The sequence below is a fragment of the Coenobita brevimanus genome, chromosome 111 (genome assembly GCF_032717465.1).
Source record: "Coenobita brevimanus isolate Jiangsu-jjx chromosome 111, ASM3271746v2, whole genome shotgun sequence".
Lineage (NCBI taxonomy): Eukaryota > Metazoa > Arthropoda > Malacostraca > Decapoda > Coenobitidae > Coenobita > Coenobita brevimanus.
The window spans coordinates 10,262,683-10,277,819 of NC_137064.1; the positions used below are offsets into that span (position 1 = coordinate 10,262,683).

Genomic DNA, 15,137 nt, shown 5'->3' on the forward strand with positions numbered 1-15,137 from the left:
TGTACCTATTAAAGGATCAAGGGATGGAGTGCGGTGGAGATTCTCATGTGATCATTTAATATTGGCGTATGTAAGTGGCATAAATGATGAAGGAAGCCAGAACTGGCGCTGAGGCAGCCAGAAAACTTTGCAGAGATTAAGCTGTGACACAGTTTTAGTTCTCCACCAAACCAGCTCCCACACTCACTCGCTCTAATGTATGTGTGCAGGCGTGACACTTTGCCTCGTATTTCTTATCAGATAAAGCGGAAGTCGATGGCAAAGATCCCCATTTTCTAAGTCTTGGGCTCTTGGGGGCACCTTAATAAGACTGCCAAAATGACTAAATTAACATACAGTTGACAGAAAGGCACTCAGAGTGACACTGATTTTGCCCCCTGAAGTACGAGATGTAAGAGCAATGTCATCATTCAGGATGTATGAGAAAAGTTAAATAGTGGTAAGGGTTTCAGGGCTCCCTGGGGTAGTATGGGACTCGTGGGAAAGCGTGGGTGCTCTGAGACCTCAGCATCAACCCCAGGCTACTAGTCGGTTGACAGGTGGGGCCTTGTGGGTGGGTAGACAGGAAGGGGAACACTAAAGAAGGTCACGTTTGGAGACAGTAGCCGGAGATGCCAAGACCAAAATATGAGTGGGAGTTGAGCCATTCACGGGTAAGATGAGGTCGACTGTAGGGCACCTATTTTGTAGGGATGTCAGGCTGTGTCGTAAAGGTGGTGGTGAAACATGTTCATTATGTGGAAAGTGCAGGTGAAAGGATCAGCTAAGAGATGTTCAATTTCTGAGCATTGGAGGGAGTACTGAAGGTTTAACTTGTGTACTGAATATGTAAATTGTGTAGTAACTGCGTCTTACTTTAACATATGAAATGACCTTGCATATAAAAATTATGTTATGATGTAGTTACTCAGAGAAGCTATAATACTGTATTATATGTCTGCGGAAGGAAGAGGGAAAATGATTGCTATCTATCTACTTATCAATATCTACCTATATCTATCTATCTGTATATCTACCTATCTAACAATATGTCTGTCTATTTATCTATCTACCTATCCATCTATCTATCTGTCTATAATACCTTTTTTCAAAAATTCAGTCGCACACTCTTCCTTAGCAGTCCTCTTATCAGACATGCCACCATAATTCTTTTGTGTTCATTGCCACACACTCAGGGTAGAACTGGCAAAGGTTGGAGCCCAGTCAGTTAGGGAAGCCGAAGAAAACGTTAATAGTAACACCACTGTGCAATCTGTTTTTATTGTGTGTGTGTGTGTGTGTGTGTGTGTGTGTGTGTGTGTGTGTGTGTGTGTGTGTGTGTGTGTGTGTGTGGTCGTGCCAAGACCCAGCCAGGCCTGTCCCTCCCACCCCCTTCTCTGAGTCACACCTCTCCCCTCCCCTCCCTCCTTTCCGCCCTTCACTATCCACTTTCTGTTTGTCTCCCTCGCCTGCCCCCCTGTCCCCCATTCCAACCTCTCCTACCCTTTTCCTCCCTCGCGCCTCCCCAGCACAGTGACTGGTGAGAGAAAAATAGCACATGTGGGGAAAAAACGGCAGAAACAGGATAATGGATGGTTTCTTCGCCGGTTTCTCTGCCTGACGCAACCATGAGACAGTTCTTATTTTTCAGCTATTTTATAATTAATAACATGTGCCTCATGTCATTACACCCAACATTTTTTGCATACTGTATTGGTCATATAGCCACACGAAACCTCTTCGTGCCCATCCACTAACACTTTAAAGATATAGAAGTATGGCGTTAGAAAGTTGTTAATATATTCACCGTAATTATGGGAAATAAGCTGGGATAACAGAAGGTATGAGAGAACTGAGGCTGAGACCAATTAATGTTAGTAAAGAGCACAAGAATGAGAATAGAACTAGATGGTAAACAGCTCAGTGTACTGTAAAACATTTTCCCGGACAACTGTAGGCGTGGTGTGTGAGTACGTGCGAGCAGCCAAGTTGTTAGGAAATGGATTGTAGCTGCTTCCTGCCGTGTGGGAGGCTAGACTACACACCCACACCAACTACAGTAACTACCACCAACCTTACCTCTGTTTACCTGGGACTGTATTCTGTGGGGTTTGAAGACCTTGTGGCACCTCCTTGTTGTCAGCTGATTTTTTTTATTTCACCTCAGCGTTAACTATTACGCTATTTTTTACATGTAATATCACCACAGATATCATAAATAGCATACAAGACAATAAAGACATGTCGTATGCCGAAATAAATTAGTAAGGAAGAGGTGCAAGGCACCCTCCATATCCGAAGAAAAATACAACCATAGGGATATAAGGTGTCTATGGTTACAGTGATTAAGAACTCTTTTTTTTTTCTTCTTTAACCATACGTGAGGTAAAAACAAAAGAAAAGTGATGCTTCCTTTCTGCCTTGTGACCTTACACAAGTGTGGGCGAACATTCTTGCTGTAAAGACACAGATGCGGATGGGTCTTATTAAAACTGACCGTCTTTCCATTCATTAATCTTTCTTCCCCTTCACGTGCCTTCCCTCTCTTTCTCTTACCATTTAGCTGCCTCTAACGCTTTTTCCTCCCATCTGCCGCTCCCTTCCCTCACCACCTTCCCATCCTACTCTCCTAGCATTTGCGCTTGTATCCTAGACCCACTTTTCTTATCCCTCTTCTCTCTTCACTCTCCCCGTTATTGGATCTGCTAGAATAAAAGTTGTTTACATAAGAGGGTGAAAGAGGTGTGGTTGCGTCAGTGTTATCTACATCAGCGCCATCTGTCAGTCGAACGTACAGGCCAGGTGCGGACGGTGATCAGTCTGACGCATACCCAGGATGTATGCAACTACGCCCAAGTTTCCTTCCCAGATGTAAACTCAGACGCTGTAAGTCCGCCTGACTCACCTTGTTGCGTGAGTCAGCGGCCAGGAAGAGAGCAGGCGAGGAGAGGGGCTTCAAAATCATTTATTTGCTCTTGGCTGATTCCGACTTGCCGAGAATATCACAGAACTTCCTCACACAACTTTCAAGTGACTGAAGGGTTGGTGTCGGGGAAGCTGAAAGGGTCTTGGTTTATTCGTCCTCCCTCACAAAAACTATTTCTGGTGGGGCAAGATCGTTAAATTTTTCATGCAGTTTGACATTCGAACTATACTATAAATTTGGCTGCGTCATTCAGTTCATATTTCCGGAAAGAAATGTAAAAGAACCGAATCTCACAATGTGAAAACATAAATCCCCAGTAGGTTATGCAAACAAGCAAGAAAACTCATTAAGATCTTAAAGAAATGTGTTCGTTTTCAGTCCTCGATTAAAACTAAATGTTTCCAAAAGCTCTTTCGGGAAATCAAAATGGTGACCAATTTAAATATTACTCCTTCCTCAAAGCGTCCGATGCGCCATCTATTAGCAATGGGAGCAACGACCTCTCCTTCTTTGACACTCTTCTTGCCCACGCCTGCTTTTTTGGCGGTTTTGGCGGCACTTGCACACACTCACACGGCCTGATAAGTCGCTCTGATGGGAGCTACAGTTTTCTCATCCCTTTAATCTCTCGTCTGGGATCACATAGAATTTAGTAGGAGTAGAGTCGTGCATAAGATAATGTATATTATTGTCAGTTCCACGAATACATGTGCAAGTATAGTCACAACAAGAAGCGGTGCCAAGGCACAGCAAACACGTCCCCGGCAGTCATTTCAGTGCTGACGTATAAACACAACAGGATATCTAGTCAAAGATATCACATACAAGTTTGGAGTAGGCTAAATTGGGTGAAAATTGGCGATTTTATGCTTCTTTGAAATTTTTGGCCCGACCCACCTGACATTGATCCCCACACCACTAACTCGGGGGTAACCTCACTGATGTAATGAGGCATATTAGAAGATGCAGATTTGAAAGATGCAGCTTTGGGTTTTGGTTTCATGTCGATATGACTAATTTGAAAGGAGTTATGGCAATAAAACATTTTTTTTAACGATTTTTTGGGCCTACAGCCTGGGCCATGGCCCAATTTGGCCCAAAACCATCCCTGTAATTCGTCAAAATCGCACCAGAAGTGTTCGCGTAAAGTTGTTAACAGACAGACTAACAAACAGGCAGACAGACAGGCAAACAAAGAGAGAAATCGAGTGAAAACAGTACCCGTCCCTGAGTCCCGCCGGGGCGGAGACTGGTAGTTAGTAGTCCTTTTACATACATATCTCTCTTTTTACAGATTGGTTCTGAAAATGCTTTAAGACTGTGCATTAGAGCATCTCACCCGTACTGTGGTGCCAATACATTATGAAACATGTGGCGTTAACGTTAACACATACAGTATATGCCTGTAATTATCGACATTTACTAGTAGATCTGCTTCATTTGCATGGCAGTGTTACCATGATACGATTTCTTGATAATTTCGTACATGTTGGGTCACACTGTAATATACACAATATGACTCGTTAATGACTAGGTACGTATTCAAAAAAACTGTCATTATATCTTATCTGTAGTATAAATGCAGTTGTGACCTCTGTGTGTGTGTGTGTGTGTGTGTGTGTGTGTGTGTGTGTGTGTGTGTGTGTGTGTGTGTGTGTGTGTGTGTGTGTGTGTGTGTGTGTGTGTGTGTGTGTGTGTGTGTGTGTGTGTGTGTGTGTGTGTGTGTGTGTGTGTGTGTGTGTGTGTGTGTGTGTGTGTGTGTGTGTGTGTGTGTGTGTGTGTGTGTGTGTGTGTGTGTGTGTGTGTGTGTGTGTGTGTGTGTGTGTGTGTGTGTGTGTGTGTGTGTGTGTGTGTGTGTGTGTGTGTGTGTGTGTGTGTGTGTGTGTGTGTGTGTGTGTGTGTGTGTGTGTGTGTGTGTGTGTGTGTGTGTGTGTGTGTGTGTGTGTGTGTGTGTGTGTGTGTGTGTGTGTGTGTGTGTGTGTGTGTGTGTGTGTGTGTGTGTGTGTGTGTGTGTGTGTGTGTGTGTGTGTGTGTGTGTGTGTGTGTGTGTGTGTGTGTGTGTGTGTGTGTGTGTGTGTGTGTGTGTGTGTGTGTGTGTGTGTGTGTGTGTGTGTGTGTGTGTGTGTGTGTGTGTGTGTGTGTGTGTGTGTGTGTGTGTGTGTGTGTGTGTGTGTGTGTGTGTGTGTGTGTGTGTGTGTGTGTGTGTGTGTGTGTGTGTGTGTGTGTGTGTGTGTGTGTGTGTGTGTGTGTGTGTGTGTGTGTGTGTGTGTGTGTGTGTGTGTGTGTGTGTGTGTGTGTGTGTGTGTGTGTGTGTGTGTGTGTGTGTGTGTGTGTGTGTGTGTGTGTGTGTGTGTGTGTGTGTGTGTGTGTGTGTGTATGTGCTTACAAGTCATCCTACTTCTGAGGGTTGGTGGCTGGGTGGATAGGTGACTGAGCGGGTGCGCGTAGTTGCATGGGTGGTTGGGGTGGACAAGCAAAGAACAGGATGGGGAAGAAGAGGTCCAGGGAGAAAGTATGTCCATTTTTACAATATCTCCCTGAGCAAAAATAGGTCCACGGTAAGTAGGGCCATGGAGGAAAATAAGTCCAAGGGAGAGAATAGGTTTATAGGGAATATTTGTCATTGCTGGAGCAGGCTTCTGGTAATGAGGTTGGTTGGTGTTACACCGACTGAGTTTAGCCGGAGACAAATTTATACGTTAATGATCAATGAAGATATGTGACTGCTTGGTGTTTATAAGTTCACATATTAGTCTCAGCTTATCGTATAGCACCATCCACATATATGTAACTCAACATAAACTTGGTACACTAAAGATATCTGTTTCAGTCAGTCTCTAATCAGCCTGCCTATCCGTCTGTCTGTCTATACACATCATTGTCACAGTACTGTAGGCCTACTGCTGATTCGTGCTGCAGACACGTGCTTGCTTAATAAGAAAAAGAAAACTGGTTCTGATACATCATGTGTACTCGTATGGTGAAACAGACGCTGTGTGGGCTGTTCTGGTCGCATAATGATATAGTTAGGAAATCAGTGTAAAACTAGTGTAAAACAACGTATGGTACAGTATAATAATTAATATTATAAGGTTCATGAGTCATGTGCCCATAAAATATGCGCTTAGCTATCCAGCTCATACCAGATCATTTTCGAGTACATAAATATAACCTCCATTCAGTATACGAATCTCGTAACTGACTTTGGTCAGACATACCGACCCAACCAATACATAAACGCCAATTGTTTTCGCCGTTTTTCTTTTCCAGGATACTCAGAAACATTAACTTTTAATACTGACTGTGCATTTGAACATTTTTGTTTTTTAGCACAGCAGAGTAAAGAGACGTGTCGGTGAATTCTTGAAAGACAACCCCTGATTAAGAGGGTGAGGGAGGTGATCAGGAAGGAAAGGCTGGTGATGGGGGAGGGTGCTGGTGGTGTTTGTGTCCCCTAAAATATCTCCAGCTCCGGAAGTGTTTAGATGAGGATTATTCTCAAGACCCCTCAGCGCTCATTCATTCATCTCACTCTTAACCCCTTTCCCATCTCTTCCTCCTTTCCCACCATCCTATCTCTTTTCCCTGCTTCATCCTTCTTTTTTCTTCCCCTCACCCCTCAATTCCCATTCCTTTCTTCTCATCCCTTTTTCCCGACTAATCTTCCTTTCTCTTTCCCATCATCATCGTCCTATCTTGCCTTATCCGTATCCTCACACCCTGCCTCATTCTTCTCTCCTCGTACCCCCAAACCCTGCCCATTCTCTCTTCTCTCCTCACACCCTGCCCCATTCTTTCTTCTTTCTTCACACCCTGCCCAATTCCCTCTTCTTTCCCCACACCCTGCCCAATTCCCTCTTCTTTCCTCACACCCTGCCCAGTTCCCTCTTCTTTCCTCACACCCTGCCCAATTCCCTCTTCTTTCCTCACACCCTGCCTTATCCCCTCTTCTTATTCCCACACTCTGCCTCATCCCTCCTCTTTCCTCAAACCCTGCCTCCCCCTCATCTTCATATATAGCCTAATGTTTCATTATTCTCACTTTCTTCACACTGCCTCATCTTTTCTCATTCCTTTTCATCACGCCTTCCCCTGTCTTATTCCTTCCCAGTATCTTTTCCCCTTTTCATTCTACATTATCTCTCAACCCTCCATTCGCCTCTCTTCCTGGCCATTCCTCCATCAGCCCTGCCTTCACTCCTCATCTCCACCTTTTCCCTTCCCTTGTCTCAGTCTCCTCGTTTCTCTGCCCTCAGTCATATCCCTTTCCTTCTCCTAGTGCTAAACATTGATAGCAAAAATGTAAGAGTTAGCTGCAACATGAACAATGTCCAACTTGATAGGGTAAACCATGAAACAGACTAAGGAGTTATAATAACAAACGATCTGAAACCAAGAAAACAATGTACAGAAGCTGTGAAAGAAGTCAATAAATTGATTGGATTCTTAGGTAGAGTATTTTAATATAAATATGATAATATCGTCCTCACTTTGTATAATTTCTTAGTACGCCCGCACTTGGAGTATTGCGTTTAGTTTTGGTCACCGTATTATAAAAAGGATATGGAGAAACTCGAAAAAGTACAGCCATGGATGACAGAGAGAATACCTTGATTGAGAATAAACCATGTGAGGAACGTTTAGAAGTACCGAATCTCTTTACCCTAACAACGGAGGTTACAAGGAGATTTACTTCAAGTATTCAAAACATTGCGTCCCCCGTGCTTTCACCCAGTTTCCTCCTTTCCCTTCTCCCACTCTCTCCTTTCTCCATTCTTCTACCATCCTCTCAACCAGTTTCCTTCCTTGCCCTCACCCCCTCCATTCGCCCCTAACCGCTCACCTGCCTTCTCCTCACCCTTTACTCCCTCCCACCTGCCGTGACAGCCACTCTCGCCCACACCAACACGCCCACACCCCCGCACCTGACATGGCATAACACACCGCCGACACCACCTTGCGTCCTATTCCTGTCAGCTTAGCATCTCCTTACCTGCTGATTTTTGCATGTGACACGTTAACCCATTCAGTTCGCTGGCATACATTGCTTTATGTTTTAGTTTTGCCATCTTCAGTCGATTGTATTTAACTTTGAGAAACCTTTCGCAGTGACGGGGCTGGGAACGATCTCCATTATACTCCTCCAGTATGAAAAGTTCCCCAAACCAAGGCTCTGTATGAACGTTAGTTGGTAGTAGTAATAAAACTAACAAGTGCAGCAAAACTGTTAAACCCCACTCTTCAGACCGAGACCTTGGAAGCAGCCATCAGGGGGTCGCACTCTACCTAAAAACTTATCTGTGTGAAGATGTACTACTGTGCAAAATACTGTGTTCTTAGATAAAAGATTGTCGTGGGGAAGGGGGGAGGGAGGAGTCCCACCCTGCTTATGACCTTATCTTATTTGTGGTATACCAATGTACTAAATTTTGTTTTCCTAGGTAAAAAAAACTATACCTGTGCATATCAGCGTTGACCTGGACCCCAGTGGGGGGCCCCTCTGTAGGATGGGATCCCACTCTGCCTACAACGTGGTCCTGGTGGGGGTCTACCACTATGCAAAATTTCTTTTTCTTAGGCGCTTCCAGACATTAATCTTGAATAAGCTTTGCAAGTGTGAAATGAAAAGTTAGAATATCACACACACACACACACACACACACACACACACACACACACACACACACACACACACACACACACACACACACACACACACACACACACACAGCAGCAGCAGCAGCAGCCTAGGTATAGGCCTATAGATGGATAGATAGACAGAGCTTCCAGACACTCCCGGAAACCAGAAAACGCATTATCTGAGAACCACCGTCTCTTCTTCCTCATCTGTCCTGGAGAAATACTGTGCCTCACCCAGTCTGTGGAGAAGGAAAAAGATGTAATCGGAATGAAGCGGTACAGTCTCTTGCACGTTGCTAATGCAACTGATTTCGGTATTGATACTATACGAATAACATAAACGATAATGAGTGACATAATATTCAGGAAAAGTAACTGGGAAAATGGTGCTAGAAAATATCCTAAGCCAATGAAAATACCAGCCCATGACGCAAGAGCTTAAAGATGTGTGTGTGTGTGTGTGTGTGTGTGTGTGTGTGTGTGTGTGTGTGTGTGTGTTTATGTGTCCGACTCTGGGCACAGGCTTCACAGCCTGCTATCAAGGCCCAGCAGTCCTCCTACATACCATACACCTCTCTATGTCACCACTTCGGCGCTAACACCCACCGTCCATATTCAATACATGCTAGGGCTGTCTCATACAGGACTGGTGTATTGGTATTAGCGGAGGTATTTTTAACGACATGTCGGGGATCTTCTGGTAGATCAGTAAACCCTGATTTAATGAAATTCAAATCTTTAAACTGTTCCCTGCCCCTGCGGGGATCTGAACCTGGGTCCGTTAGGACTGCAGGCCACCTCTCTACCGACTGAGCCACTGCCTCCCCCAATGTGTGTGTGTGTGTGTGTGTGTGTGTGTGTGTGTGTGTGTGTGTGTGTGTGTGTGTGTGTGTGTGTGCGCGCGTGTGTGTGTGTGTGTGTGTGTGTGTGTGTGTGATGTTCTAACTTTTCATTTCACACTTGCAAGCTTATTCACGATTTCTGAAATCCAGTTACTCCTTTAAGTCCAAATCAAAACGAAAAAATCAATCTATCTATCTATATACCTAGGCTGCTTCCCCCCAGAAAGATATGGGAGAATATTAGGATGTAACAGCCATAATAAACCGCCAAGGAGGAGGTCCTATTAATCACCTCATGCCACTAGGAATACTGTTCTAAATACGGAAATAAAAATGGAAAAACAAGTAGAGGAGAGAAGCACAGCAGGTGAAGGGGAAAACTGTTCCATCTGGATTATTTATGGTTTGGTGGCGGAGGATAAATATAGTGGGTAGGCGAGACTGTGGTGGGAGGGTGTATGTGGTGGGTGTAATGGTGGCTGGAGAGAGGCTAGAGCTGTGTGGGGCGGTCATGGTGGGGATGGGTGGGGTGTCATGGTGGGGTGTATTGGTGGGGTGTCATGGTGGAGATGGGTAGGGTGTCATGGTGGGGTGTATTGGTGGGGTGTCATAGTGGAGATAAGTGGGGTGTCATGGTGGGGATGGGTGGGGTGTCATGGTGGGGTGTATTGGTGGGGTGTCATGATAGAGATGGGTGGGGTGTATTGGTGGGGTGTCATGATAGAGATGGGTGGGGTGTCGAGGTGGGGATGGTTTAGGCCCCAGTCACACTGCAGGTACGACGTATCGCAAACCACCCGTGACCTGCAAGTCGTGGGTGGTTTTGGTGAGGTTTATGACCGGTCTTTATATGTCTCGGTCTAGCCGCAGGCCACCATGGCGACCAAAAAATCGTCGTGAGGTTTTTCGTGCTGCACAAAAAACCTCCCCGTGACCACCAATGTTGTGGCACGGAAGCTGCCCGGTGGGCGGCTGGACTGCATCTGGCCTGCTTACAGACTGCGACTGGTCGGCGACACGTGATTTTTAAGCAGTGGTTGCCATCCAGACGGAAGCTGGTTGCCGCCCGCTTTGTACGGTGGCCGTCCGCACTCCAAGGCGACGACTGGACTGCGGCGGCCGCTGTTCACAAGCCTCCTGTCCAGGGTGGTGGTTGAAGTCCAGCTGCCGTCCAGCCGGCAATTGGTCGAGCGACAGGTGGTGGGCTGGACCGAGACCAGCCACCGGCCAATCCACGGCCGATGTTAGTCTAGTCATCCCAGTCTAAACTGCGACAGGACGTGGACCGGCTGCCGTTTGTCGGGAGCCTGCCAACGACCGGCCGGCCACTTGTCGGTGTCTTGACCTGTGTGTACCTGGCCATGGTCGCCATTCGGCTGCCCTCTGGACGGACGCTGGACAGACACTGGACGACCACCGGTAGCCGATCGGTGGCACGACTGCTCGGAGACCTCCGTGGTCGGGGACTGGTTTCACAATTTTCAGGTTTGCGACAAGTCGTACCTGCAGTGTGACCGGGGTGTTAGTGTATTATGGTAGGGATGGGCAGGGTCATGGTGGGAATGGGTGGGGGACTGGACGGGACAAGTGGGAACTGGTGATGGAAAATGGAATATATCTGCTTGGACACCAGCTCAGTTATAGTACGAGTACGTTCCATATTTTCATTACATTTATATTATGACGGTTGTCCATCACTCTAGCCAGCACCATAAGTTTTTTCAAAAGTTATAAGGTGTGTTTATTTAACCTTCTAAAAACAAGCCTTTGGCTGGAATGGAAACAATTTATTATGATTTTTTAAAATTTTAAGACAATTGAATCGTGTGCATAAAGTAATATCCTAACTTTGATTTATGTGAAAATACTTTGATGTTGGATCCAGGTAAGGGGAAACTATAATGGACATTGTGAAGCTCTGGTATGGAAGCAGTGGACAAGAGTGAGATAGAAGGAACAGCCCTAAATAAAAGAGGAGTTGCACGAGGCAGAACAGCGTCACCTTCATAAAAAAAAACTACCTAAGTCATTTTTGCTACTTTTAGGAAAATCTAAAAAAAAAAAAATGTTAACTTTCATATTAATTCAATTTTTATCCACTCACACCCTAGACCTGATAACGGCAGCTGTACCAATAGGTGCGCCACATAATGAAGAATTGATTTAGGCAAAAATCCAGAAATAAACGAAAAATGACTTAAGCAGTTTTTTATGAGAGTGACAACATACTGGAAGGGAAAGGGAGGAAGTGAGTAGAACATCTAGACAAGGCAAGATGGGTTTGAAGGCAGTTACTAACAAAGCCTCACTCATGTCAGTCATCAGCTGTCACATACAGTATACAAATCAAGTGGACATGATGAGGGACGGTGCAGACTATTCTAGGTTCGGTTTATTTACTGAGCTATAAAACGAGAGTCCACAGTGCGACGTTTGGCTGGGGGTGAGGAGGATGTGTGGTGAGTCACAAAGAAAGAAAAGATATATATATATATATATATATATATATATATATATATATATATATATATATATATATATACTGGGTGTCCCGGGAGGAATGGGCATAATTTTGGGAATTGACAGATGAGGGAATTCTAAGTAATACATGTTATATGAACATGTGTCCAAATCTCAGCCATTACGAAGCCACAGTTACTGATGACCTTATGGGCAAACTATGAAGGAGACCATTTTCCCCCATAAGGTCATCAGTAACTGTAGCTGCGGAACGGTTGATATTTGGATCAATGTTCATAATTTATAACATTTTTTGCTTAGAATTTCCTCATCTATCATTTCCCAAAATTATGCCCTTTCCTCCTGGGACACACACACACACACACACACACACACACCGCTCGCTGGCGCAGTGGTAACGTTCTCGCTTGCCATCTGGTAGACGGGAGTTCGAGCCTCGCTCAGGTTGCGAAAAGTTTCACTGACGAAGTGGGTGGTTACTGTCCCCCTTGAGCAAGAGGACGGGTGTGTGGGTGTGTGAAGGTCACAGCCTTGCCCTTTGATCGGACTATATGAGCTCTCAGCTCCCTTCCGGGAGGGCAAAATGCTGACGATCACGACCATCAAGTGATCCTGACCGACCCGGTAATTACACACACACACACTCTCTCTCTCTAATTTGCCCTTTCCTCCCGGGACACACACACTCTCTCCCTCTGTCTCTCTCTCGTTTATCTGATTGTATATACTTTGTGTATTTCTATATGTATGTATGTATAGTATGTATACACGTGCCTGCGTGGTGAGTACAGAAATCTAATTAAAAGTCATTAGGATTTCCTGAAAGATGTACAGTAGAGTTACGTCTGATAAGGAGGACAGCATTTTTCACATAATTCACCCAAAAGTCAATTGACTGGAGTTTACAAGAGTTACGCTGAACAGATCTGACACACAGCGTTAAGGAGCATTACATGAGTATGACACAGAGTTGCATTTAAGATTCTAATATCCTTATCTGTTTGTTGCAGGAAGGACTCGACAAAGAACAGGTCAATGGTAAGCGCATGGGAAGGAGCACCAGAGAGTATCCGGCTAACACAAGCACTCAGCCTCGCAACAAAGCAAATACGCTTCTGCTGCTGCTGCTGCTGCCTCGCCTGCTCTTGTCTATTAAGTCTGCCTCCAAAGCCAGTGAGCTTGAATGTACTCTATACCATGAGCGAATGAGAAGATACTGTTTAAAGGAACATAAAGGTTTATTCACTTTAAATAAAATGTGGCAAGAATAGTGATTTGATATATTTGTAATCTTCTCACGTCCAAAAAGACTGATGGAAAATAGAGTTAGAAATACTATGATAATGAAAGAAAAAAAAGACATTTGAGCTCACAGGCTGTTGCGCTGTACAAGATCATCAGTGCCTACGCTTTGAATGAGTGTTGTGTGGGGGCCTGATGGCAAAGGAGCGGCAGGAGTTCTTCATGTTAACATTTCCGCTGTTTGTCACAGATGGGCGCTTAGAGGCAACTTCAGAGGGACTAACAGAAAGAGTACCGACAAGAAAATGGCAAGCAGATAAAATGTTATTAACTCAATTTTTTCTAGAATGAACCGAACTTTAGCATAAGGTTTAAAATTATGAAAATCTACGCCTTTAATGTCATTCCTTATCACAGTTACTTGTGGAAACGATTATGCGGGCTTTGGAGCTGTTGTGTGTCTGCATGAAGAAAAATCGGGAAAGTTGTCGACTGCTTAAAGTAGTGAATGTAGTAGACTAAACTCCGTTCAGAAGTAAGGTAAATAGCTGCTATTACGGAGGATCTCTTTTCAATAAAATAGTTTTCACTGTACTTCGATAAGATCTCATCGATATGTCATCAGCGTTGGTAATACAATCATACCACTTCTACATAATATGTATTCCAAGCATATCACAGCAGAAATGGTGGAAATGTATTCCAAGCATATCACAGCAGAAATGGTGGTGGGCGACTGGGGAGACCTTGTTGCTCTGTGGGTAGCGAAATAAAATTTCGAAGACATGCGGCGTTGCCTGTATGCGGAGTCAGATGCATTAAAAAAAAAAAAAATCCTCGTCTTATCCTTCACCAGTGATCCCTGGAGTTGCCTCAAGTGTCCTTGCATTTGCTGTTCTTGCTAACGTTGTCCGCCTGCTCAGCCTATTTCTTCTGTTGCAGGATGAACTGGATAAGGCCCAGATCGAAGGTACGGGCGCACACACGAAGCTACACACCACCTGCACGCCCACACACCAACTTCGCCCACAAACCATCCACGTTCACAATTTTTGCAACTTTCCTCTTGGGATCTTTTATCATATAAATTCCCCTGTGTGACACTGTTGTTTCTTAACGTTATCGTTTTCTAATCCAGGATGTATGTCAGGCGTATAGCTTTTCTTACCGCTTTAAAGACAGCAATGCCTGCATAATTAATTTCCTCTTGCATGCCAGTATTGTAGAGGGAATAATGTTCTAGTTAAAAACATGTAGGTAGATCTCGATGGATGAATACACAGTATATCTTAGATTCCATCATATGAACCTATATTTAGTTCTGTAGTGTCCGAGTGAATGATTAAAGCAAATACATGCTATTTGTGTACACTTTAGCAAATACATGTGTAGAACTATGCGCATAAAAATGTCTGCCTTTTTTCGATACTTTGAACTTTCCAAACTGACACTACATAGTGAAAATTTACCTCTAACCACAGAATAACCAAAGATTTGTAATAGAAACAAAGTTTACTTTGCCAGATTACCAGTTGAACAGATCTATCAGACCTTATAGTCGCACAACCCAACACCTGCCCTGTGACGTGTCAAGTGTGGTGGTGTTGCCCAAGGATCAGGACAATATCGGAAAATCACACTTGTAGTGATGGCAACCATCACATGCTGGATATGATACAAGCAACCAGAATGGTTGGATCAAATCACACTTTTCGGCTGTATGACACTTTAATAATTGCCCCATAACAGAAATGTAGCTATGTAATTTTATGCGAGCAATAAGGTTCATGGCATCGCTGATATTATCACTTCATTCACCAACACCCTTTGCTTGTATTATTTAGTAAAGTTCCTGTTTGCGTTAGGAAAGGCTCTTAGTAATTCTTGTCAGATATGTAGCATTAGTGTTGTTAGACGAGGGATACCTAAAATGGTTATATAATTAGGGAGAACTAAAAGTAATGAGTCCAGTACTAGTTCAGGAGTGTGAGGCTGCATTTTCATGAAGTAGAAGTGTGATCATCACA

General features: G+C 44.3%; 1 protein-coding gene across 2 annotated transcripts in view; it reads left to right on the forward strand.

The window, feature by feature from the left end:
* The window catches only part of LOC145417726 (troponin C, isotype gamma-like), a 44,309-nt gene that overhangs the window by 21,757 nt on the left and 7,415 nt on the right, over nt 1–15,137 (forward strand). For both annotated transcript variants that reach the window (XM_080286326.1, XM_080286324.1), the window contains exon 2: nt 12,879–12,906. In XM_080286326.1, the coding sequence (XP_080142452.1) occupies nt 12,879–12,906 (28 nt within the window). The remainder of the gene's footprint in view (nt 1–12,878; nt 12,907–15,137) is intronic.